This window comes from Lepidochelys kempii, chromosome 5 (assembly GCF_965140265.1).
Source record: "Lepidochelys kempii isolate rLepKem1 chromosome 5, rLepKem1.hap2, whole genome shotgun sequence".
In the NCBI taxonomy this organism is placed as follows: Eukaryota; Metazoa; Chordata; order Testudines; family Cheloniidae; genus Lepidochelys; species Lepidochelys kempii.
The window spans coordinates 100,595,432-100,621,150 of NC_133260.1; the positions used below are offsets into that span (position 1 = coordinate 100,595,432).

Below are 25,719 nucleotides of genomic sequence, written 5' to 3' on the forward strand. Positions count from 1 at the left end.
TAGATTTAATACAACGTAAAACAGTTTGCAGAAATAAAAATTTAGAAATTCCCAATCAATTTTTAACAGATTTTGGGGACTTACGTATTTGTAGCTTCAGTGGTGACAGATTCCCCAGACTTTCCAGGACCCTGTATGGATTCCATGGCTGTAGAATAGAGAACTTTCTGTCCCCCAGGACGTTTGGCATCAGATGCATTCTGGGAACTCTCCCCATCCTTCTCTTTTGTGATACTGTCCAATACATGGACCCCCAGCAGCAGACTATAATCCATGATTTTAAAGCTTTCCAGCACCTATTAATGAAGAAGGACTGCGTGTACTGTAACACACACAAATGACTACACACAATTTAAATTTCTGCTGTGTAATTCAACAACTGGAGAAAATCCAAATAAAAGGAAAAAAACCCATACAGGTATGTCAATATAATGGGTTTGATGACGACAGTTTGCGGAAACGTTAACCAAAGTAATATTTTTGTACTAGCCTCCCACCTTCTGTCTGAGATTCCCAGAGCAACTTACAAATGTTAATAAGCTAACCATCACAGCACCCTCATTAAAAGTTGGAAAACTAAAATACATAGAAATGTAAGGCCTAATTTAAGGCCATTTTCAGCTGGAGAGTTTGCCTCACCAGCAACTCCATTTCATTTCTAGTGAGGAAGCAGTTAATTAGTTGTCTTCTACTCTGATGCACTATATACATTATTTTTACCCTATCTGCTATACATATACAAACCCAGTGCTGAACAAAATCCTTGAAGGGCAGATTTTCAAAAAGGAAAAGGGGCAGTCAAGATGCCCCACTCCCATGAAAAGTCAGTCGGATTTGGCATCTAACTCCCATTTGTGCCTTTGACAATCTCTCCGTAACAGGCCAAAACTGGCGAATATAAACTTTATACTTGAACTATGACTTGATTTTTAACCAGTTCCCTCCCCTGGTCCTACCAATCACATGGACTCCCTGACCTTGACAGGTTCCACTTCCCCATTCTTGCAAGTATGTAAGAGATTCTAATCTCAGTTGCACCAGTATGAATCCAGAGGAACTCCATTAAAAGGAAAAACCTCTCTCTGAGTCAATTAACTGTTCTTAGGATCTCCTTCAGTCCCCCTTTTTACATTTTAATACTATATCAGAATCAGTGACAGATAGGTATTGTATCAAACATCCTGTATGAAAGCCCTGTTTGGCACAGGGATAGCAACCTATTTAACTTCCTGTAATCTCAAAGAGAAATATGGAGCAACGGGTGCCCTTTTCTTCATGCAGCTCAAGAATAATTTAACACAGATTTTGATACAAGATGCCTTACTGATAATGTTGTAATTTTTGGCACTGAACTGCAAAATGTTATGTCATTTTACCAGGAACAAGAACAATTTGATTTTACAGAGACAACAAATGAAGCACAGTAACTCCAGGTGTGCCAATTCAGTCACGCTTATCAGAGCTGACTGAATTGGTGTTTTACACAAAACACTGGGTTAATTTATGAAACCCAGTGCACATACTTGCATTTTCAAAAGGAGATCAGAAAAGATTTCAACATAGCTGGGAGATCCACCACCTATGAAAACACTGTATCTTACCAACCATTGACTGCATACTTGGATGTGGGGAGGCTGTTTTATTCAATATGCACATTTCTAAAGCACTGATCACTGTAGTAACTAGAAGACATACATATACACACACTTGATATTAGCATCCGTTCTATCCCCATTCTGCAACTCTTGCATCTTGTGTTACTTTCCTGAATTAAATCCTTTTTCATAGCTGTCTTCCATGAGAAACATCAAGGCCTCCTTCTACCACCATTGTTAATGTGGAAAGGCTTGCACAAAAAGTCTTGCATTGTACCCTAACTGTAGAAAGGTCAGGTCTCACTCTGATCTCTGGGGATAACACATATCAAATGACTGAGCAAGTGGTCTGAATATAAAGGAGGTAACTGAGCGAAGTCGAACACACACATCTTGCAGAATTCTTCTATAAAAGAGGAAAAGGTTGGCTTCAAACAAAGTGCAAGAAAAGTGCCTCCATACAGTCAAACGCATGAGATGAAGCTATCAGCACCCCAGCACATCCTCTGATCCTGCTAATACAGGCTTTTGGGCAACAGTAAAATAAAAGAATCTAGAATAGCACATGAGAAGATCAGGAAAATCTAATTCATTACACAGAATGTGGGACTGATGGGTCACTAAACACTTCCTGGTTTACGGCATTGGGAATCTGAAACTGCAAAAACAGTGTAGTTAAGGAATACAAGGTCCTGTATTGCATGAATACATTAGAATACTAGAGTCAGGAACTCACACAAGTATGGTTCTCTTTGCCCCTGCCACAGTAAATAAAGTTTGTTTTAAAAAGGTTTATTTTCATAGGTTGCCTATTTTTATAAAACTAGATGGTCCAAGATGACTTGTGTGTGTGCCATTTAAAATGGAGAGAAAGCGGATGCCTAGCCTATTGCACAAACATAAATAAAAAGGTAAATTAACATTTGCCCTTCTGAAAATACTACTCTGGTATTGCAGCCAATATCAGTGTCTACGTAAATCCTGATTTCATCAACTAAATAAGTTTGGGAAGACGGTGCCATTTTCATTTGTGCGCTTCACTTAAAAATCAGCTCACATTCTTTGCTTTAATGAAATCTGTGCTTGCCCCATTCTCTACCCCTTTGGGATTAGATACTTCATGGTTCCACTGAATTAAAATCAAGGTCTAACATCAAGTTAATATCTGATACAGTCTCTTGAAAGACTAAGGTGTATATCCAGCTTGCCAGTGCAGAGGGATATATTGTGCAATACAGAAGAACTCTTACTGAAGTGATCCACCCTCATCTCCTTTTGCCCCTGCTCCTTGCGCTAAAAATTGACTAAGAGTTTCATTGCTGTCCTCATTTTTGTTCCAGGATCACTAAAACTAACCATGTACTACTACTTAGCTGCTCTAAATTTCTTGGAAACTGAAGTGAGCAAAGTGACATTTTTTCCTAGGCAGACCCTCAGCACATAATTCATTTTTACATGCAGCAACCTATGTGAACCTTCGGGTAGGTCTACACTACCCGCCGGATCGGCGGATAGTGATCAATATATCGGGGGTCGATTTATCACGTCTAGTCTAGACATGATAAATAGATCCCTAAGTGCTCTCCCGTCGACTCTGGAACTCCAGTGCCGCGAAAGGTGCAAGCAGAGTCGATGGGGGAGCAGCGGCAGTTGACTCACTGGCGTGAAGACACCACGGTAAGTCAATCTAGGTATGTCGACTTCAGCCATGCTATTCTCATAGCTGAAGTTGCAGACCTTACATCGACTCTCTTCCCCCTCCCCTCCCCCCTCATGTAGACCAGGGCTTACTGTAGCCATTTGAATCCTATTCTTGCTCTCTAGACATTTAACTGCATAAACCAGCTGAACAGATCCTGAATAAACTGAAATAATAATACTCTGAAATATTTTCAGTGTACATTAAAACAGTGACTGCTGTATAAGTTGCCCCTTCTATTCTTAACTTGTACTGTACAAAGATTTAACAGGATTGTCAAAAATAGTGTCCAGGCTGAATGTATTATGTGCTAAGAGACAATACACTGTCAAAAAGAGTATGCCATAAAGTAAATTATGAAAAATTCTTCTCCCTCCCTCCCACACACATTGCCATTTGAATGATTGGGTTCTCTCTCTGCTGAGACTTTGAGTTAGTCAGGGGCTCTGGGAATAACCCTAGTGAGAGCCAACCACATAAGCTACCACCTAAGCCCACAATGAACCAACTAGCTCTGCCTCTGAGCAGCACTGTGTTCCTGATGCTGCATGTGCTGTAGACAGACTAATGATGGGGTCTGCATATATAATATTTGGCCACAGGCTATCACAGCACATGCAAAACTATTACAGACAGCCCCGCAACCTGAAGCAAATACTCACCAACAACCACATACCACACAACAGAACCACTAACCCAGGAACTTATCCTTGCAACAAAGCCAGTTGCCAATTGTGCCCACATATCTATTCAGGGGACACCATTACAGGGCCTAATAACATCAGCCACACTATCAGAGGCTCGTTCACCTGCACATCCACCAATGCGATATATGCCATCATGTGCCAGCAATGCCCCCCTGCCATGTACATTGGTCAAACTGGACAGTCTCTACGTAAAAGAATAAATGGACACAAATCAGATGTCAAGAATTATAACATTCATAAACCAGTCGGAGAACACTTCAATCTCTCTGGTCACACAATCACAGACATGAAGGTTGCTATCTTAAAACAAAAAAACTTCAAATCCAGACTCCAGCGAGAAACTGCTGAATTGGAATTCATTTGCAAATTGGATACTATTAATTTAGGCTTAAATAGAGACTGGGAGTGGCTAAGTCATTATGCAAGGTAGCCTGTTTCCTCTTGTTTTTTCCTACCCCCCCCCCCCAGATGTTCTGGTTTAACTTGGATTTAAACTTGGAGAGTGGTCAGTTTGGATGAGCTATTACCAGCAGGAGAGTGAGTTTGTGTGTGTATGGGGGTGGGGGGGATGTGAGAAAACCTGGATTTGTGCAGGAAATAGCCCAACTTGATTATCATGCACATTGTGTAAAGAGTTGTCACTTTGGATGGGCTATCACCAGCAGGAGAGTGAATTTGTGTGTGGGGGGGTGGAGGGTGAGAAAACCTGGATTTGTGCTGGAAATGGCCCATCTGATGATCACTTTAGATAAGCTATTACCAGCAGGACAGTGGGGTGGGAGGAGGTATTGTTTCATATTCTCTGTGTATATATAAAGTCTGCTGCAGTTTCCACGGTATGCATCCGATGAAGTGAGCTGTAGCTCACGAAAGCTCATGCTCAAATAAATTGGTTAGTCTCTAAGGTGCCACAAGTACTCCTTTTCTTATTACAGTGTGGTAAGACTCCTCACAATAGAACTGCTAAACAGGTTCACAAAAACTAATATCATGAGCACATGGAATACACAATCAACCTTTTCAGATTTTGCAAATAGATCATTTATTTTCTAGATGTATTTTGTTGATCCTGAATTTAGTAATACCACCAAAGTCCATCTGAAATCCAAAAATGTACATCTAGAGACTTGAACTGCTGATTTCAATAGACTTTGGATAGTGACAATAATATAATTGCTAATGTTACTGATAAAAAAAATACTTGACCAGATTTTTATCTCTGAATACATTATGCTAGAAGAAATGGAGGGTTATTTTGGATTTCAGCTGATGTGAATGAGATCAGAATCTGGCCTTCAAACAATAGCTGACTGCCATGGAAACATCCCACATGTGCTACATGTTAGGCAAAGCAGAATGAGATACAAAAAAAACTATGGGCCTTACATAAGCCCACAAAATAAAATAAAATTTGGCCATACAGACATCTATCCCTGGTGCTCCATAACACTGCAATGGGTACTCAGATGCCGTATGAGCTGCAGCATTTGGACACAACAGATTGAATTAAGGCTGGAAGAAAATAAAGCCTAGATCTGAAGTTCTTCTGGGAAAAGAGCTTTTTGTCCTTAACTCTGAATTTCCTTACTTTAGTAGGTTTAAGTCAGGCCATTAATGTAGCTCTTTTAAAATTTAATTTCCTCAGTCAAGTTCACAATGTTCTCTGCTAATGCAATAAAAGAAAAATACAGACTGCAATAAAACTCTTTCTGGTAAAAAAAACAAACAAACAAACAAAAAAACAGTATGAAGTAACTGCCCTGTTCTTAAAAATTCATGATCACAACTAGATTAACTATTGTTGCTTCTGTAATAGCTATTTTGAATTTCTGCTATTAGTGGGTTAACGACTCTAATACTATGAATTATGAAATTAGCTTTGGAATAGGTGGGCCCAACTTCCATTGGGTGGACTGGACAGATACCTAGTTACTCAAAATCTGAATTTGGCCCTTTAGTTTTGTTTGCATTCCAATTAAAAATAGCAGACAGACACTTAGGCTGGTCAGATGGAAATTCATCTTGACATATGTTAACTAGAAACAAACAGGAAAATGACAAATATCCCATTCCCTCCCCCTATTTTCTGTCCAGCTCTATTTAGCATTTAAATATTGATTTTCTTCTTCAGAATACTTTAAAACCAGTTACTCAATCCTCATAACACTCCTGTGAGGCATCTAAGTATTATCTGAATTTTAAATTGGGAAAATTGAGGCAGAAAGGTTAAATAACTTGCCATAATAGGAGAATGTAAGAGCAGTTTTTAGAACTCAGAAATTTTTCGTTCCCTCACCAGCAGTCATATCATCTCTCTTACTCAGCAAAATGGAGGTTGAGGCTATTTGACTCAGAATTTTCCAGAGAGCGCTACATAAAAAGTCCCCCTTTTCTCTTTTTTCTGGAAAAGCTAGCACTTGAGAAAATAATAAAAAAAACTAAAATACATCTTCTAGTACATTTGCTCGTTTCTAGGTCCTTAGCATTTTGATTGACAACTTTTCGTCATTTGTAAAACTGCTCCTGTCGAAATAGTACATCTAATTGCTTAGCATTAGATAATTAGATAATGGATGTTTTGTTTCAACACTGCCCAACAGACTATTCATGCACAATGACATAATTCTCCCAAATGTGTAAAGATACATGCCAGGTCTAAAACTAAGCTACTGCATACCCAACAGATACACCACATCGGGTAAACACCTGGAACACAAGCCATCTAAAACTTTGATTTCAGCACTGCAGGTAAGCGTGCTTGCCTTCCCCCTCTCCCCCCTTTGAGGCAAAAATTTCAATCAGAATGTTCTACAATATGAGACCTTTTTGTCTAAACCAAAAGTCTCCAGTTGGTCATCCTCAAAAACTCCTTCACATGTCCCTTTTCTACAATACATGTAAACCTGATCATCAGAATTTTTCAGGTGATATTTGAAATGCTTAGTACAAACAAAATTTGTTTCTATACAAGGTGGAGGACACACAAATTCTGGATAAACTGGGTTCAGACAAGGTTTTTTTTTGTAATCCCACATCAATTTAGTAAATCTTTCAGTTACACGATTAGAAGTTTTTATACAGAAGCACATTGATAATTACTGGAATCTTTTGCTCACTTTTGATCCAAGTAGGATAGGAAAAAAACCCAAACCATAAAATTAGGACATTGTGTGGTTTTGCAATCCCCTTTGGGGAATTTTGGTCCATAAACTCACACGCTAAATAGATGCTGCTCATCTGGATAGGCTTTGCCCTCTGTGAGGGTTATAATATGGACAACAGTCGGAGATACAAGGAGACCGTTTAGAAGTCTAAAGCAGCGGGTCTCAAACTGTGGGTCGAGACCCTGTTTTAATGGGGTCACCAGGGCTAGCGTTAAACTTGCTGGGACCCAGGGCCGAAGCTGGAGCCCCACTGCCTGGGGCCAAAGCCCAAGAGCTTCAGCCCTGAGTGGCAGGGCTCAGGTTACAGGCCCCCCCACCTGGGACTGACACCCTGGGGCTTCGGCTCCCCTACCCAGGATGGTGGGGCTCAGGCTTTGGCCACCCCCACCTGGGGTGGCAGGGCTCAGGCTGTAGCATTGTCTTCGGTTCCCTCTCATGGGGTAGAGTAGTAATTTTTGTTGTCGGGGAGGGAGGGGGAGATCACCATGCAAAGACATTTGAGAACCCCTGGTTTAGAGCATGGTGGCTGGAAGGGGGCTGGCTGGGGAACAAGACTATGGCTGTGGTGGGTGTGGAAAGTGAGGATGGTTAAGGAATATTGTGGTCAGGTAAAAACTAGTCAGCAGAGGTTTAGGTGGGTGGCAAGTGGATGTCAAGTGTCAAGGAAAGAGCAATAGGAAAGATATCTGGAAGAGGTGCAGGTCCCATCCTCTCAACAGACTACCAAAACCCTATGTGCATGCACACCCATTTCCTACCAGCCTTCTTCCTCCTGACAGGTGCTCTGTTTTTCTGATCTGGTCTTGCTTGATTCAGCAGCGAGTGGAAAAAGTGACCAAGTTCACTGTTTTACTCATCTTCAATCAGAAATTTCCAAAGCTGCTTACAGATGACTCTGACATACAAGAGCGTGCTTTGTGTGCGTGACACAGGATGTAAAGATTTCCAGGAAAATCAAGGTCTTGTCATTGGCTCTGTTCTCTTAGAATACAAGTTTCTCCGCTTATGTTAAACTAACATGCTTTGTTGGGTAACTGGATTATAAACAGTTTGGAAGGGCCAAAGGGTCTGCACTACTTTGTAATAAACATCTATATCACCAAGATATTATTAGATTACCTATCAGCTCTCTTTGATGAATTACTTCACCTGCCTTGCACTCTGAGGGACAGAAAGGATGGTGTTGTAGTTAAGACACTGGACTGGGACTCCCAAGATAGTATTCAATTCCCAGCTCTACCATATTCTTCCCATCTGACCTTCAGCAAGTCATCTACTCTATCTGTGCCTCAGACAGCCTCTGTAAAATGGATAATCCTTCCTTTCGCTCATACTTTGTCTGTGCTGTGTATTTGGATTATAAATGCTTTGGGGCAGGGAGTATTTCAGGTGTACATCTTTTACAATGTATCAGTATAGTGCCTACCACAAGGATATTCTGATCTCAGTTGGAGCATCTTGCCAGTACTAACAATGAAATGTTGCCTAACTTTACTTGGCTTCTGTGTCATCTGAGAATTAGTTCAGGGAAAAACAAACTACTACCATACTGGTACCCATTTCCCAAAGGGATCTGACTGCTTTAAATTTAATTACTGTTAATATACATACATGGCCAGAATCATTCCTCAGATATGCACCTACACTCCCCCCACCCACCCAATTTCATCAATTGTTTAAATATTTGCTCATTTTATTAAAAAACAATCCGATTTTCAGTTCAATCTTCATCTTTAGCACAAAAATCTCTAAAAACTGCACAATTCAACTCTCTCCAATGTCTGTTACATTATTTCAATGTCTTTCATATCTTAGTGTGTAACATACATGATGAAGCTTCCACTTTTTTTTGGACAGTTCACATTTAAACAGTTTCTATTAATATTTATGGAACTGTAATTATGTCTATTGGAAATTGAGAATCTGTGCTGTGCTTTAATAATTTATTACTTGAAGCAAAGAACAACAGTGTAATGAATAGCATGATGATTAAGAATAAAACCAAGAAATTTAGGTCACACAGTTATCAAACTGACTCTGATCCATTTTCTATTAACAATAAGAAATAAAGCAATGTTGATTTACATTGATTTACATCATGAAGTAAAGCTGGTCTCAAAGGAAAACCATAGGAGAATACTAAACTATAGGAAAATACTAATGGGCCCAAGAAGAATAAATTGATTCAGTGAGGTAGAATGCTTTATATTGGTACTGTATACTTGTATTTTTTTAAGCTTGAATATTATACATTGGAAATACGTATTTTCATTATATACTTTATCTATATAATTAACACTAAAAGAAAAGGAGTACTTGTGGCACCTTAGAGACTAACAAATCTATTTGAGCATAAGCTTTGAAGTGAGCTGTAGCTCACGAAAGCTTATGCTCAAATAGATTTGTTAGTCCCTAAGGTGCCGCAAATCCTCCTTTTCTTTTTGCAAATACAGACTAACACAGCTGCTACTCTGAAACCTATAATTAACACTGACATTTTAAAAATAAGTTTAGCTTTCAATTGTGTACTATTGCATAATCTGAAGAAAACAGTATTTTATACTGAACCAGTATCTATTATTCTCTTTCTCAGAGTCCAGCATTGTTTGTATAATATATTAAATGGCAAACATCTATGTTAAAGGAATATTGAGACTAATTTTAAACAAGATCATACAAAGGCAGGAAACACAGAAGTTAAAGGTATTTGTCAACTTGAAATCTAGTCACTGAAATAACAAATTGTTAAAAGCAGTTTGTTAATAAACTTGCCTCCAAATGCTCCTTGTTAGTTTTTGTGACTTTACAATCACATTTTTCCCCGCCTTTCAAGAAAACATTCTTCTCTCCTGCTGTTGCTGTATAAAAGACCCACACAAACCAACAAGAGAAAAACAGAGTAAGGATCTATTCCTGAAAGCTGATCTGTGTTGGTGGCCCCCTTGAGATCAGGGTCTAACAGACTGCACAGAAGTCCTGTGAAACATACAAGTAAAAGTAACTGGCAATAAGATGGAGAAATCCACCCCCCCACCCCCCAATTTCTTTCAGTTACAGTAAAATTAGAGTGTTACTTATTAAAACCGTAGGTAAAAAAATCATCAGGACAAATGTTCTCTTTTTAAGTTCATGATGTCTCTAGAGTACCAACAGCAATTTGGCCATTGGGTATTTTATGGTTTATCTTGTCACAAATTTTCATTTGAAAAAAAAAAATTTTTTTTTAAGTGAAAAAATGGCCTTTTTATAAAAATTCTTCGTTTTCCCAAAACTGAATTCCCTGCCCCCCCAAAAACTGGAAAAACAAACAAACAAAAAAATAAACAAAAAAACCACCACACACATACCCGGTTTTCCCTCCTTTCTTTCCTATCTGCTTTCCCTTTTTCAGTGGCAAACTGGAAAAAAGGGGGGGGGGGGAAGGGCAGTGGGGGAAAAGGGTACGAAGGAAGAGAAAAAAACTTTAGGATTTTGATGAAAAATGGACAGATGAGAAAACTTTTCAAAATTTGTGAGAAACATATTTACTTTTTTCTACCAGCTACACTAAAAATATAAATATGTTTAACTAGAAAAACAGCAACAGGAAATGCTTAGGTACACAATGCAGCCAAGTTAACATAGCCATTGAAACAATAATGGGATGTCTAGTTTAACATTACACTTCTACCTGAAATTTGTTTATCTACAGCTCCACACAACAGCTAAGACTAAAAGAGCTGAAAGATTGGATAATAAAAACCATAGGTGTAGTTCTTGAAACTATTTTTAACTTATTTTTTAAAATTGCCCAGATTTCAAGTGGGTGTTTAACTTTTGTAATTCCTAATTTGTTGTTGAGCCTTAAATATGCATTAAAGTTGATGGAATAATGTTTGCCGTAAGATAAGGGAAAGATCTATAGACTGTATATTAGGATACCACAAAGGAAGCACATTAGTCTCTGCTAAAATTCCTAGCAGATGCCTAAGGCAAATGTTTCAGAGTTCTTAACTATTATATATTTTTAAATAAATATTTTCCCTAAACTACATAAGTGAGAATATCCTCCTTGTGGGTGGGCCCATGAGGCCACGAAGAGCCCCATTACAGTCAAATGGACTCCATGTGAGTAGAAGGGTCCATCCACACACAGATAGTTGCAGGATTTGGGCCTTAATCTTTAAAGTCTTGGCCCTGCTGTTAAATAGACCAGACAGAGATCATCATCCGAAATCTGGCACACCTCTTGTTAGCTTGCCCAAGTTTTAACTCTGGGATTTCTGTGAGAATTTCTGTCAAGTATCATATTTGTTTTAGGGCACTGGCTGATCTCTCCTGAAACACAACTTCCAACCTTAATTTTTTTTATTTTTATTTTTTTTAAATAACTGTTTGTTTGGGAATAAGCTCATGAATTGTACCTGGAATGGAATCAGTGTCTAGACAATTTGAGAGAGCACCCTGCTGGGTACGTACACTGATTCAGGGTTTACACTGCTCAGGACTCTCAGCACTCCCTTTTTCCTCCTGAATGCTGACACTAATGAAAAAGTGGCGGCTCAGGAACCATTTGTAAATGTGGGCAATTGACATTAGTTTAGTAATGACTTGATTACACAAGACCTAATAAAAAAAACACACCAAAAAAAAAACGTTACCCAGTACAATAATTGGGAGAAGGACAAAAGAAAATACCTGCATACATCCACCTTCCGTTGTGGGGAGCTGTTTCAGTATTGCCAACTCTTGCAATTTTATTGGGAATCTCATGATATTTGGTGTTTAGCTCATGGAATACTGTGATTACATGAGAATCTCAGCTTTCATTTAAAAATAAAATCAAAAGTTTCTAGACTTCATGATTGCAAAGAACAGTTTGAAAACGTAACCCAAGTGAACTCCAAAGTTTCAAAAGCCAGATAGCAAATGCAGTAAAAGCGGTTTTATCCAGCACTTCACCAACCGGAAAGTTCTATAAACCAACATTTCTGATGTCCATTGAAATGCCGGTTTATAGTCTGGTTGGCATGGGGCCAGCCAGGGGAGTGCTGGATCTGTGGGCTGCTCTCCTCGGGCAGCTCCCCGCAAGCAGCAACCTGTCCTGGTTGCTCCTAGGTGGAGGTTTGGCAGGCGGCTCCGTGTGCTGCCCCCGACCCAAGCGCTAGCAATGCAGCTCCCACTGACTGGAAACTCCAGCCAACGGGAAATGCCGGGGTGATGTCTGCAGGCAGAGGCAGTGCACAGAGCCACCTGCCACACCTCTGCCGAGGAGCAGCCAGGACAGGTGATTGCTTGTGGGGAGCTGCTCGAGGTGAGCGGCCCCTAGATCCAGCACCCTGAACCCCCATGCTCCAACCCGCTGCCCCGAGCCCCCTCCTGCACCCAAACTCCCGCCCAGAGACCACGCTCCACATCCCAACCCCCTCCCTCTTAGTTAACTAGCATTTTTCACTTACCACACCCCCTATTCCCCCCCACCATGTCCCAGATAAAACAGCTTTTATTGTAAAAAGGATATAGAAATTATTATTTCGTAAAACCCTCATGGCTATTAAACTGACCTCATGATTTTTGAACACTTGTGGTTGACAATACTATCGTTTCCTAAAAATCACTGCTATAAAGCGCAGTTTTTCCTCCTTCCTCAAAATAAAACTGTCTCAGTTCCCACTCAAGGACAGGAACCTATACAAGAACAAACATATGAGTAGTTGAGCAAATAGTTAACTAGACAGCAGTATGCGTTCTACCAGGTAACAACAAGGTACTTCAGGGTCTTGTGTTTACTATTCTAGTCCCCCCTCACCAACCCATTTAGGTTTGTCATCAGGATCCCACTGAAGTTAATGGGAATTTTGATGAAATCCTGGATTAGACTTTTCTTTGGTTTCACCTGCAAATTTCAGATTCTAATCTGAATTCAACCCAGATTCAAATTTAAAGTCATGATCGCCTGAAATAGCTGAGTTTCACTTGATTCCATGCAAACACAAAGTGATCCATTAATTATAGAAAATAAACAGATGCAGATAGCTGCTCTTCCTCTCCCTCCCCGCCGCCAGTGGCATACATCAAGCAAGACTTTGGCTCCAGATACAACTTAATTTTAATACATCTTGACGAAGCTTAAAGTCTGATGTTGCATCATTTGCTACTGTAACCCTATATTCCCTCAACTTTGTATATAATATGCTGTACACATTATTTAATGGAAAACAGGTATTGTAATAAGCAATCGCAATAAACAAGAGCAGTGTTTTCTGAAGCAAGGGGTGCGTCTACCTGAGGGGGGAGCATCGCAAAACAAACAAAAAACAACCCTAGCTGGGGTGAGATGGTGAAAGTGGGAGCAGACTCACCTCTCAGTTGTCTACCAGAGTCTCAGATTTGGTTTTACAAATTTGTCTACCAGAGTCTCAGATTTGGTTTTACTCTACCTCCTACGATTGCGAAAGTAAACCTTTAAAATGTGAGTCACGTGCAACTGACACATGAATGTCTTCTTGAATTTGCAGCGAGCCTGAAACAAGCAATCATTCTGAAGTGAGAGTTTCCCCAACTCCACAATGAGTTCTAACCGAGATGTCAATGAAAATACATGAAAATGCAAACAATGTTAACTACTTCACTGTTAATCAAACCATGCAGAAAGGGAGACGAAGTATCATTCTGAAAGTTTAAGTGATTGTTCATACTGGGTAGGCCTCTAACACAGAGTTGGGCAAACTACGGCCCGCAGGCCACATCTGGCCCACAGGACCCTCCTACCCGGCCCCTGAGCTCCTGGTCTGGGAGGCTAGCCCCCAGCTCCTCCCCTGCTCTTCCCCCTCCCCCACGCTGCTGGCATAATGCTCTGGGCAGCCAGGGGTCAGGGCTGTCAGAGGGCAGGGAACAGGGGGGGTTGGATGGGGCTGCGGAGGGCAGTCAGGGCAGGGGATGGTAGATGGGGCAGGAGTCCCGGGGAGGGCCGTCAGGGGACTAGAAGCAGGGTGGGGATGGCCACACACCCCCTCCCCTAACTGGCCCTCCATACAGTTTCCAAAACCCGATGCGGCCCTTGGGCCAAAAAGTTTGCCCACTCTTGCTCTAACTGGTATGTTGGGTGAATGATAACAGAAAGGCTGTGGATGGGGTAGGAGTCCCAGGGGGGCCGTCAGAGGACAGGGGGGGTTGGATGGGGCAGGAGTCCCAGGGGAGCAGTCAGGGGGCGAGAAGCAGGGGAGGTCGGATAGGAGGCAGGGGCCAGGCCATACCTGGCTGTTTGGGGAAACACAGCCTCACCTAATCAGCCCTCCATAAAATTTTGGAAACCTGATTGGGCCCTCAGGCCAAAAAGTTTGCCCGCCCGTGCCCTAACACCACATGGGCAGGACTGAAGTGGTAGCAGTTGGTTTCATTTTTCTGAAGGACAGGCTCATCTTTCAAAAGTTTGAGAGCCACTGAACTGGTGTAAGACAGCATCACAATCTGCATTTCAGTCCTTTTTGCCAACCTTCATGTGTATGAATAAATGTTATTTTTGGTTTGGGGTAAAGGGGTAAAAATCAACACAGACATTGTAGACTCATAAGATGATGTACATACAAATATAAAATCTATAATCTTAGGGCTTATCTTCACTACTGTGCTAAAATTGGCACCACTGTATTGATGTAGCGGCCTCGATGTAGCGCGTCTGGTGAAGGCGCATTATGTTGATGGGAGAGTGCTCTCCCGCCGACATAATTACTCCACCTCAGTGAGAGGTGGAAGCTATGTTGGTGGGAGAGTGTCTCCCACAGACAAAGCAGTGTCTACACTGCGCTAAGTTGATGCAAGTTATGTTGCTCAGGGCTAGTGTTCCCTCTAATTTTTCCCACCCATGAGTGAATGAATTTTTTTGTGCGCACCATTATGGAGGTGATGTTTGACATATCACCTCCATACTGGTGCACATTAAATTCATGTGGTGGGGGTGGGGCCGAGGGATTTGGAGTATGAGATGGGGCTCAGGGCTTGGGTACGGGAAGGTGAGGGCTCCAGCTAGGGGTGCGGGCTCTGGGGTGGGGCCGGGGATGAGGGGTTTGGGGTACAGGCTGCCCTGGGGCTGTGAGGGAGAGGGAGAGAGAGAGAACGAGAACTCCACCCAGCTCTCTCCCCACACAGCAGCACCTGGGCTGGGGGGGGGGAGGGGAGAAGCAGCTCCCGGGCTGGGTTGGGGCCACAGGAGGGAAGACTCCCCCAGCCACGGCAGGTCTGTGCCAGAGCTGGGTTGGGGGCAGGAGAGGGGCGCGTCTCCCCCCGCCGTGGCAGGACTGTCCGTGCTGGGGCGGGGCTGGGGCCATGGAGGAGTGCATCCTCCAGCTGCGGCAGGTCCATGGCTAGGCTAGGTTGGGGCCAGGGCTGGGGGAGAGGACGCTGCATGGCGCTTAATAGGCTGCTGCATGGTTGAGCAGCTTAAAGGGAACTTAGCTCAGGGCACGGTTTTTTTACACCCCTGAGCAACGTAACTTACATCGACTTAAGTGGTGGTGTAGACAAGCGCTTAGTAGTCAAAGACCTGCTTCTCTGCCCTTTGTGACAACAATAAAACCTAACTCTGCCTTTAAAAGCCTCAGGGCTATTTTTTACAGTTAAATTTAGGCGACACTGAGAAAACTGATGTTTAGCCCTGCCCGCAACATAGAATACATGCTGAGAATACATCATGATTTGAAATATAGTTCCAACAAGAAACCCTTTCACATATAACAATCAAATTACTGATTCTTGTTTTAATCTAATATTCAGTTTATTTCTGTCTCTTTTAAACAAACAATCTGTTTACCATTTTCTGTACACCAGATTCTTCTTCTCAAAGCTGTGATTGTGTAATTAACCTTTCTGACAATTGGGGGGCGGAAAAGAGCGCCTGGATTTCCAGATGGGACACACTGGTGCACTCTGCATTATCGCTAATGGCAGAAACTCAGGACATGCTCACTGCAGAACGCTAAAGAAACAGTGCCCTTTGTTAGAAAAGCGTCTGACAGTGAGCATGCAGCTGACTGTTAGATCACCCTGTTTTACTTACAAAGCACAAGCCATTTCGGACACTCATTTATTAAACAAAAGGTAGCATTCATGTTCAACAACAAGACTTGACTTGACAGGTGGCAGCAAACAACAAAGTGCTGTGAGGGATGCCCTTTCTAGGCTATGAGCTCATCCCATCCATGCTGCTGTTTTCTCATTGAGCTGTTAGGACTCCTACAGAATCCAGTTTTCTTCTTCAGTGGACCTCTTAGAGCCCAGGGAATCTCTCCTATTTCCTCCTTTGTGCTCACTCTCCCTTTCACAGCAACGTCCCTTATGGCAGGGGATCCATCCACTGTCACTAATGCCATCCTCCCAGTTGGACAGAGCGGTTTCTAAGAGCAAGTACAGACAGTCTCACCCTCCTCTTGCAATATGTTCTACTCCCAACCCTTCCAGCCTTGGACCAGAAGAGACCTCCTGGCTCATCAAGTCCAGTCCTTGCTCAAATAGACACTCTGTCATATAATCCTTATGGGATTATGCTCTAGAACTAAACCAGAATCTGCTGCCACTGGGGTTTCATTCACTTTGTCAACTTCTGTTAGCTAATGCACGGATTCATTTAACAAAGCAACATACAGCACCGACAGGCCTGCACATACTTTTGAACATTTGAGAACAGTACAACAATTATACTCGCTATACCTCAGAGAACAATTAAAAAAATCCCAAAGTACAAAACCTCTGAGTGCTAATCCTTTTTTATTATGGTCTTCTAATAGGTATTCATCACAGAAAGCAGTTTACTGTTACATAGCAACCCATGTCAAATCTCAGCAGCTGGAGATAAAACACTTATGCCATTTAAAAAAATAACTGCAGTTGGAATCGGTCTATAATTAAATTGCATCAGAAAGCTTCACTAGTTTGAACGATTCACAGAGCCAGATTCTGTTCTCAGTATTCTCTGGTGTAAATCTGGATTAAACAAATCTGAATGTCACTTTAAATATGAACAACTTTTACTTACTCGACAATCCCTCTGTAGTGTTTTCATCAGTGCGCTGTATGTTTCTGAGTCAAAATACAGTCCTTCATGCATCTCTTGCAAGAAATCCAAGTCTTTAAATGTGGGGTTGGATTTCTCCCTTTCTTTTCTTGATGCTCTCCGTTTATAGGTAGAGCCTTTCAAGTCATATGTGAAATGCATTTTCATTGCCCGAGGCAAAACATTGTTCATCACGACGATTCTGATGTTAATGCCCCCTGACTGAACACAGTATAGTCCATAAAATTTTGGTAAGAGAGTCCTTGGATTCTGGTTCAAATTCTAAAAAAATACAAAAACAAAAAACAACCACACCACAAAGTTTGAATAGATTTTTTTAAACATTCACATTTTAGAGGGGTTTTCACACTTAAGCATATTAACATTGAAAAAGGGGTGTGTGTTACTTTATATTCTAAACAATTTCTTTGACCAGTCAGTCATTCTCTCCATCCCACTGGGCCCAAACTTGAAAAAGCTAGCACAACCCAGGAGAAGAGACTGTTTAAATGAAATTGAGGGATCTGGGTGACAGAAGCCTCAGGGCCAAAAAATCAAAGAAATGCCCATGACATCCCAAAAGCCAGGCCATGTCTCCCTATGCCTGGGCACTGAGGCAGCGAGAGCAGGGGTGTAGAGGGAAGAGACATGGCCTGCTGATTCCATTTTATGTCACTTTTGGCCACGTGGTTCATTCTGTACATTTTAAGCTCCTGACATGACCACATTTCCTCTTCTGCACTGCCTTGAAGAGAACCCACAGTCTTTCATCATTGCACACTATAGGGTTTCTTTGTCCTCTTGCATGGGGTCTATTTAAATTAGGTCAATAGCATAGCAGAAACTCAGCATTTTTGCTGCATTTGGCCTTAATGTGCCCTCATGAGAGGGCTCTTGCTTGAGTCTAGAGATGGACTGAAGACTTAACAGAACAACCCTCTCACCCAAAGATTTTTTTTAAGGGGTTTGGATCCCATTTCATTCAAGTCACCTCTGGTTTAGGTTTTGTGAAACAAAAGCCCGACCTAGTGAGGTTTTGCAAAACCAGAGTTACTGCCAATTTTGGCTATGTTTATTATAGCCCAGATTGTTGTCTACTTCAGAATGCAAAAAGGTAATGATCCTTTTACGACATCACAGTCTGTCAAAATGGAAACTATATCGTATCCCAAATTCAACAGCAGGCCAAGCATCTAGCAGGAGAGGATAAGAGATGGGAAGGCAAGAACCATATTTTAGACACTCCTATCTTGAATCACTATCAACATGAAAAACAGATGAAAAAGAAATTATTTCTATTTTAGGTCTGTTATGGTTAAAAGTTCCCCATTACAACTAAAGAAAGAAAGTTCCTACTTAAAGAGCCTCGATACAGGAATCGCATGAATTAAACCTTTTTATTTTGGTAAATGCTTGTGTGTATAATGTTAACTTTGTGAACGGTTAGTTCACAAAAACAAAGCAGAAAAGCCTTTATAATGTGTATTTGTATGATGGCCAATTCAGACATAAATCAAACAGATTATAAAGATTAACAATGAAGACAACCAGCTATGATGTATTTTCTGAATCTTTGAATGAGTGAAGTCTCTTTACATAAACATTCAAACTCACAGTTACTTTATATTAGCTTAATACCACCACCATCAGATAATCACGGTAAATTTCAAATAAATGAGGTGGAAAGTGTCCACATGTGATTTTATTTTTTGAAAGGGGGTTGGGATGATGGGGACACATCTGGTCACTACAGGCACAATCCTACAAGATGCTGACCATCACCTGAGAGGTGTTGAGAGGTTTTCCTCTTCATGGGAGCTCAGTGGCTGTCAGGAAGAATGCAGCCTCTTGCAATATTTAGTCCTATTTGTTTCTGATGGTCAGTTTATTCACTTTGCTGACAATCGGCCCATGTTAAAGAGACAGTCAACTTAGTTGAAGCCCCAAAATATATGTGGTTAAAAATTAATATTTTTAAAGGAGTTATATGAATAGAATTTTTTTTCAACAAAATGTTGTTGTGCTAATATAGGAAAACCCAAGATTAAAGCAGTTTAGAAACTGAAGGGAAATTGACCAATCTAGTTTCTTTGGCCTCCTTGAATGAAATGCAAAAGGGCAAACAAACAAATGGAGAAAAATAAATTAGACTTTTAAAAGTTCTCTCCATTTTAATACTAAATTATTATGAACAAAGATAAGAATTATATTAAAATGGAACCATCTTGATAGTGTCCCTTTAGCATTTAAGGTAACAGTGACTTTGACCCATAGGTTAATTACTTTTTGCTGGTGAGTGCATGCCCACAAAGATGTTGTCTTTTAAAGTGTAAAATGTATAAAAATATTAAGATAAACATTAAATAAAAATTGACAAAAATACTGGAAGACAATGAATGAAATTATTCAGAATAAAAGGAGATGTGAAACATGAAGGATATGGAAAACATATAGAAGTAGAAAAATTAATGATCTGCAGTTACTCACCATGTAGTAACCTGGTAACAGCTTCTGAAGAAACTCAGCCTCTTTGTGTTGAACTGTTTTGATGATGAACTCATCATCACTAGTTACAAAAAATAAAGACCCGCTGGCACCAGGATTGGATAATTCTATTAAAGGTTCACTGCAGATTGAATACTGAAACAAAGAAAAAATGAAGTTTGCAGCCAATACAGGTGGTTTTCAATATAAAAATCTTTTAAAAGAATGGCTGGTACAAAGGGGAAGGGGGAAGTAAGGAAGATAGTTAAAGTTCCTCGATTCTCAAGCTGCCACAGCCCCTGCATAAGTTAGGCCAAATAGGTGATCGTCCAACAGTTGAGAATTGGAAGAGCATGGACATGTTCCACAACCCCCACATTATGGTGAGGAGGCAGCCTTCTGCCTCAAGAATACATACTGCAATTTGCCTTTACATTAGATAAAAAGTAGAAGATAGAATATTTTAACTGATGGGAATCAGATGTCCTATACGGGAAAAAGAGAAAATCTATATATTTATAAATGTTCTACTGCATCCATGTTAATTCACATTTCATGCCCCCACTCAACCCTCTTAGTATCCATCTCCTCTCCAAACTCAGTAATCAAGGGATTTTCATTTGTAATAAACGGAAGAGCAGGATTAATATGCTAATAAAAAATCTTTGTTAAGAATCTCTTTTCTTCTATTTAAAAAAGGCATAGTTAAGGTCAATAACTTCATACACATTGAAATTGTAGCACAGTAACATTAATAAGGGAGTGCCCTGCAAACAAACAAACTATACTTAAAACAAACGTGTTTTAAACTATTTATGTACCAGGGGAATAATTCTTAAAATAGAAGTATGTTTTCTGGTCTTTTTACAACTGCAAGAGTGGCTGTTCCTTAAACCAGTAGCCCTTTCCACCAGGACTATCAAGAAAAGTGCCGGGCTTCATCATAAGAAATAATTTTTTATAAACTAAAACCAAGTACTATTGAATTCAAAAGGAGTTCTGTCACTGATTTCAGTGGGACGAGGATTTGGTCCTATAGACATCAGTAGATGATGCTGCAGAGCAGAGATGTCCAAGAACAAGGGGGTAGAGGTGGGGAGAGGAAGAGAAGGGAACAACAACAACAACAAGTATGCTTAGGGGAAAATATAGTTTAAAAAAATGAATGCTTGCTCTGAGTTCAAATGTTTCACCATGTCGTACATATTTTTAAAAACGTAATGCATTAAATTTTCACTTTTATTTTAGTAATGTTATACTATACACCTTTGAATCAAGAGTGTCTTTACATTCTGTTATTATCCACATTTCTAGCCCATCCTACCAATATATGCAGCCTCAATAGTGAAAAATATTATTGCTATGAGGTTTTGAAGCCAATTATTTGGAATAGTAAAATATAATAAACTACATTATTGCAATAAAATAGGGATGGTCTATAAGGAAAATCACAAATCCAGGATTACAAGTTATGAGACAAGGATCTTATTTTATCCTTGAGGTTTTTTTTTTTGTTTTGTTTTTTTTTGCAAAAGAAGCCGCCTAACCCACAAAGTTTTGCTCAACCAAACCTTGAGCCTTTTGCTCAAGACTTAAAAAAGAAAGATAAATAGTTTGTGATCAACACATTGACATTCTGAATACCCATGTTTTGTATACTTTCCAGTCACCATTTATTTGTACAAGCTGTTCAAATTTATTTTTTCCCCTTCATCCTGCTTCCTGCAGTGCTTCCATACTGTACCATTTGGAAGACGGCAAAGCTACAACAGCTGTGCCCCACCAATGCAAATTAACAGTGTAAACCTACTTAGTGTTGCTGAGATACTTTTCATTCCATTTCTCCCTTCCCCCTCTCTCTCTAACAGGAACCAGTATAAAAGAGCAATCCCACTGTTTTCAGTTGCTGTATTGCAGCCTGAAAAGAAACGGTTTAAGACAACAGAATTTTGAATCACATCTAGTATAGTGGATAGGGGCTGAGGTAAGAGGTTGTAAATGGGGAGACTGATTTTATTGTCAGCTGATTTTAAAAGCAAATAAAATAGTAGCAGGGCTAAAACCACTGTAGCATTTTCTAGAAATAAAGAAAATGGTTCAGGTACTTCTTCTGGCCTAACACTGTGACTGTTATAAATAGAGAGAAGACGGTCAAATCTGGATCAGTTTTAAACAAATTCAGGACTGAGTATATAACAGCAGCAAAATCTCAAGAGATATTCTCATGAGATTTTTGCCATTTTTCGTCAAGGATTTCAGTCATATCAAAACTGGAAAAACTGGTTCCAGCCTAGCATCAGTCAGTGGTTTCTGATCTCAGGATTACAATCCAATCTCCCCTGGAATTCAGGGCTCCACTTGAGATCGCTCTCATTATAATATGTGGCCCTAGAGACTCTTTAATTGAATCTACAGAGAGGTGAATGAATCAAAAGGCTATAAAAATGAAGTACTGCCTACAGTGGAGATTTGCCCCCGTTATAAGTATTGGTGGCTAACCAGAGGGGAAGCGGAACTGGTACAAACCTATAAGCCACAAATTCCACTGGTGTAGTTTACTCCTGCTTGAAACTGGGTTCACTTGCACTGGTACAAATTGGTTGTGACAGCTTTCCCTGTCTGCACTGGGGTAGCTTCTCTGGTGGCCAGCCACTGCTGGCTGAAATCCACAGTGTAGACAAGGCCTAAGACTATAGTGTCTCCAGACCCATCTTTTAAAAAGATTAGGGCAAGACAGATTTGCCCTTAGACTTTAAGGTCAGAAGGAACCATCATGATCTAATCTGACCTCCTACACATTGCAGATCACAGAATCTCACCCATCCACTCCTGAAATAGACCCCTAACCTCTGGCTCAGTTACTGAAGACCTCAAATCATGGTTTAAAGAATGAAAGTTACAGAGAATTCACCTTTTGAACCAGTTTAAACCCGCAAGTGACCCATGCTGCAGAGGAAGGCAAAAACCCCACCAAGGTATCTGCCAATCTGACCCATTGGAAAATTCCTTCCCAATCCCAAATATGGCGATCAGTTTAAGTATTGTATAAACATGGCCTTTGTGAAACCTACAGCCCAACAAATATTTCCATGTAACTAACACAAATAACCCAATGGAAAGTTTGACTTTAATTTGAAGTTAGGATCAGTATAAGGCACCCAAGCACTAGCATAATGCGCCTGTGTTTGGGTTGCCAACACCGCAGGACAATATTCGTATTTTAAAAACTAAGTAGGCTAGTTTAACAGTCCAAGCTGAGAGAAATATATGAAAATAAACTGGATAGAGATGGTCTAGAAATGTTTTGATTCTTCCATTAAGCCAATTTTGGTGTGTGTTTCACTTAAAATAATTGACAAATAGCTTATTAACATTCTTTCAACTGTAAAGAATCTCAGTGGTTAACACAAGTAAAAATATTTGTAAAAAAATTCAGGTTTTTTTAAACCCCACATTGGACCTTTAAGCACAAGGAATGCAAAAAGCTGCTGGGCCTCCATATTGGAGGGACCCCACAGCTCTGAAGTGAACTGGCAACTTGCAAAATGATCTGATCTTGCCCTCTTAATGAATGGGGAAGACACCCTACACAGACCCCCTCAACCTTGCCAGCAGCAGATTTGTATGGGGAGGAAGATCTTGGACCATCCTCTTTTTGACAGTGTTGGTCCCCACAAGGGGGAAGTCAGACTTGTGTAACTTACAGCAAGGTTGTTATATTTTCACATCTGAGCATGCGCATGACACACACAGTCTGAGTAAGACCCTACCAAATTCTCGGCCATGAAAAAAGCATCACGGACCCTGAAATCTGGTCTTCTGTGTGCTTTTACCTTAGACTATACAGATTTCACAAGGGGAGACCAGCGTTTCTCAAATTGGGGGTCCTGACCCAAAAGGAAGTTTCGGGGGGGTCACAAGGTTATTTTAGGGGGGTTGTGGTATTGCTACCCTTACTTCTGTGCTGCCTTCAGAGTTGGGTGGCTGGAGAGTGGTGGCTGTTGGCTAGGCGCTCAGCTCTGAAGGTAGCACCACACCAACAGCAGGGCAGAAGTAAGGGTGGCAATACCACACCATGCCATCCTCACTTCTGCAGAGGCTCTGCCTTCAGAGCTGGGTTCCCAGCCAGCAGCCACTGCTCTCCAGCTGCCCAGCTCTGAAGGCAGCACTGCCGTCAGCAGCAGCTCAGAAGTAAGGGTAGCAGTACCACAACCCCCTACAATAACCTTGCGACCACCCCACAACTCCTTTTTGGGTCAGGATCCCTACAGTTACAACACTGCAAAATTTCAGATTTAAATAGTTGAAATCATGAAATTTACTATTTTAAAAATCTTATGACCGTGAAATTGATGATAATGGGCCATGAATTTGGTAGGGCCCTAAGTATGATTATTAAGGGCTTGTCTACACTTGAAATGATACAGCAGCCGAGTTCCAGTGAGTTGCTGTATTATTTCAAAGTGGATCCTACCTATGCTGAAGGGAGGGGGGGCTCCTGTCACTATAGGTATCCTCCTCCCTGAGAGGTAGTAACTAGGTCAACGGAAGAATTCTGAGTTACTCTGCTGGGTGACCTAACTTTTTAGTGTAGACCAGGCCTAAGACTGCAAATCAAAAGGAACAGAACAGAAAGTAGTCTTTACAAAGGTATCAATGTCGTTCTCAGGTCATCTCTTTTTCCATGTCAAGGTTAGAACATATGCATGTAAACACTATTTTCTTGTGAAGCACATAAATAAGGCAGTTAGCATATGAGAGCACTCAATTAGAATTCAATTAGCAATATTCACATGAGTTTTAAATCTAATTATAATATTCGTGTAGAGATAATTACCTGAACTAGAAGCAATACTCTAGGTATTAAGCTATCAATTAACATGGCAGGTTTTATAGCAATCACTTAAAAGCTGGAGAATTAAAAAAAGTTTTGGCAAAAGCTAAATTTATACACCAGTTACAAAATATAAAAACTTCTACTCCTCTTTAGAGCATCGTTAGCCATCCTCCTCCTCCTCCGCGACAGAAACAGAATTGTGTTCACATCACAATTTTTTATTTATCTATTTTGTTTTGGTAGTTCAGGGAACAATTACAAATTCTTACCAAGTAATCATCAGGCTTGATACCAAAAAGTTCTCTGAAATAACGGAAAGCTAGAGGAGCATAGGTCTTAAATCTGAAGTCGGGGTAATGATGAGCCGGGGTCAAATTGCTGCCTTCACTACATGAAAAAGACAAAATTAAGAAAACAGCAAAATATTACAAGACAAGACTTTCTTTTTGCAGCTAGTTTTCCTTTAATACTTCCCACCATGATCACTGGCATCCTGTGACAAAAGTCACTCAAAGGAATTCGAAATAATGTAGGTTTCAGAGTACCAGCCGTGTTAGTCTGTATTCGCAAAAAGAAAAGGAGTACTTGTGGCACCTTAGAGACTAACCAATTTATTTGAGCATGAGCTTTCGTGAGCTACAGCTCACTTCATCGGATGCACACCGTGGAAACTGCGGCAGACATTATATACACACAGAGATCATGAAACAATACCTCCTCCCACCCCACTGTCCTGCTGGTAATAGCTTATCTAAAGTGATCATCAAGTTGGGCCATTTCCAGCACAAATCCAGGTTTTCTCACCCTCCACCCCCCCCAACCAGCAGGAGAGTGAGTTTGTGGGGGGGGGGGGGGAGGGTGAGAAAACCTGGATTTGTGCTGGAAATGGCCCAACTTGATGATCACTTTAGATAAGCTATTACCAGCAGGACAGTGGGGTGGGAGGAGGTATTGTTTCATGATCTCTGTGTGTATATAATGTCTGCCGCAGTTTCCACGGTGTGCATCCGATGAAGTGAGCTGTAGCTCACGAAAGCTCATGCTCAAATAAATTGGTTAGTCTCTAAGGTGCCACAAGTACTCCTTTTCTTTTTGAGAAATAATGTAGATTCAAATGTCAATATAAAAGTGGTGCCAGGAAAACAGCAGTCTTATATCCTCTCCTCACGCTGAGGGAAGTAACCATCATCATCATCAGTCACACCA

At 40.8% G+C, this 25,719-nt stretch overlaps 1 protein-coding gene across 9 annotated transcripts in view; it reads right to left on the bottom strand.

Annotated features, from left to right (window-relative positions):
* PIP5K1B (phosphatidylinositol-4-phosphate 5-kinase type 1 beta) overlaps positions 1-25,719 on the bottom strand; it is a 166,721-nt gene that overhangs the window by 54,637 nt on the left and 86,365 nt on the right. For all 9 annotated transcript variants that reach the window (XM_073345202.1, XM_073345200.1, XM_073345199.1 and 6 more), the window contains 4 exons: positions 24,783-24,900; positions 19,680-19,832; positions 17,175-17,474; positions 85-296 (listed from right to left, as the gene is read on the bottom strand). In XM_073345202.1, coding sequence (XP_073201303.1) covers positions 85-296; positions 17,175-17,474; positions 19,680-19,832; positions 24,783-24,900 — 783 coding nt within the window. The remainder of the gene's footprint in view (positions 1-84; positions 297-17,174; positions 17,475-19,679; positions 19,833-24,782; positions 24,901-25,719) is intronic.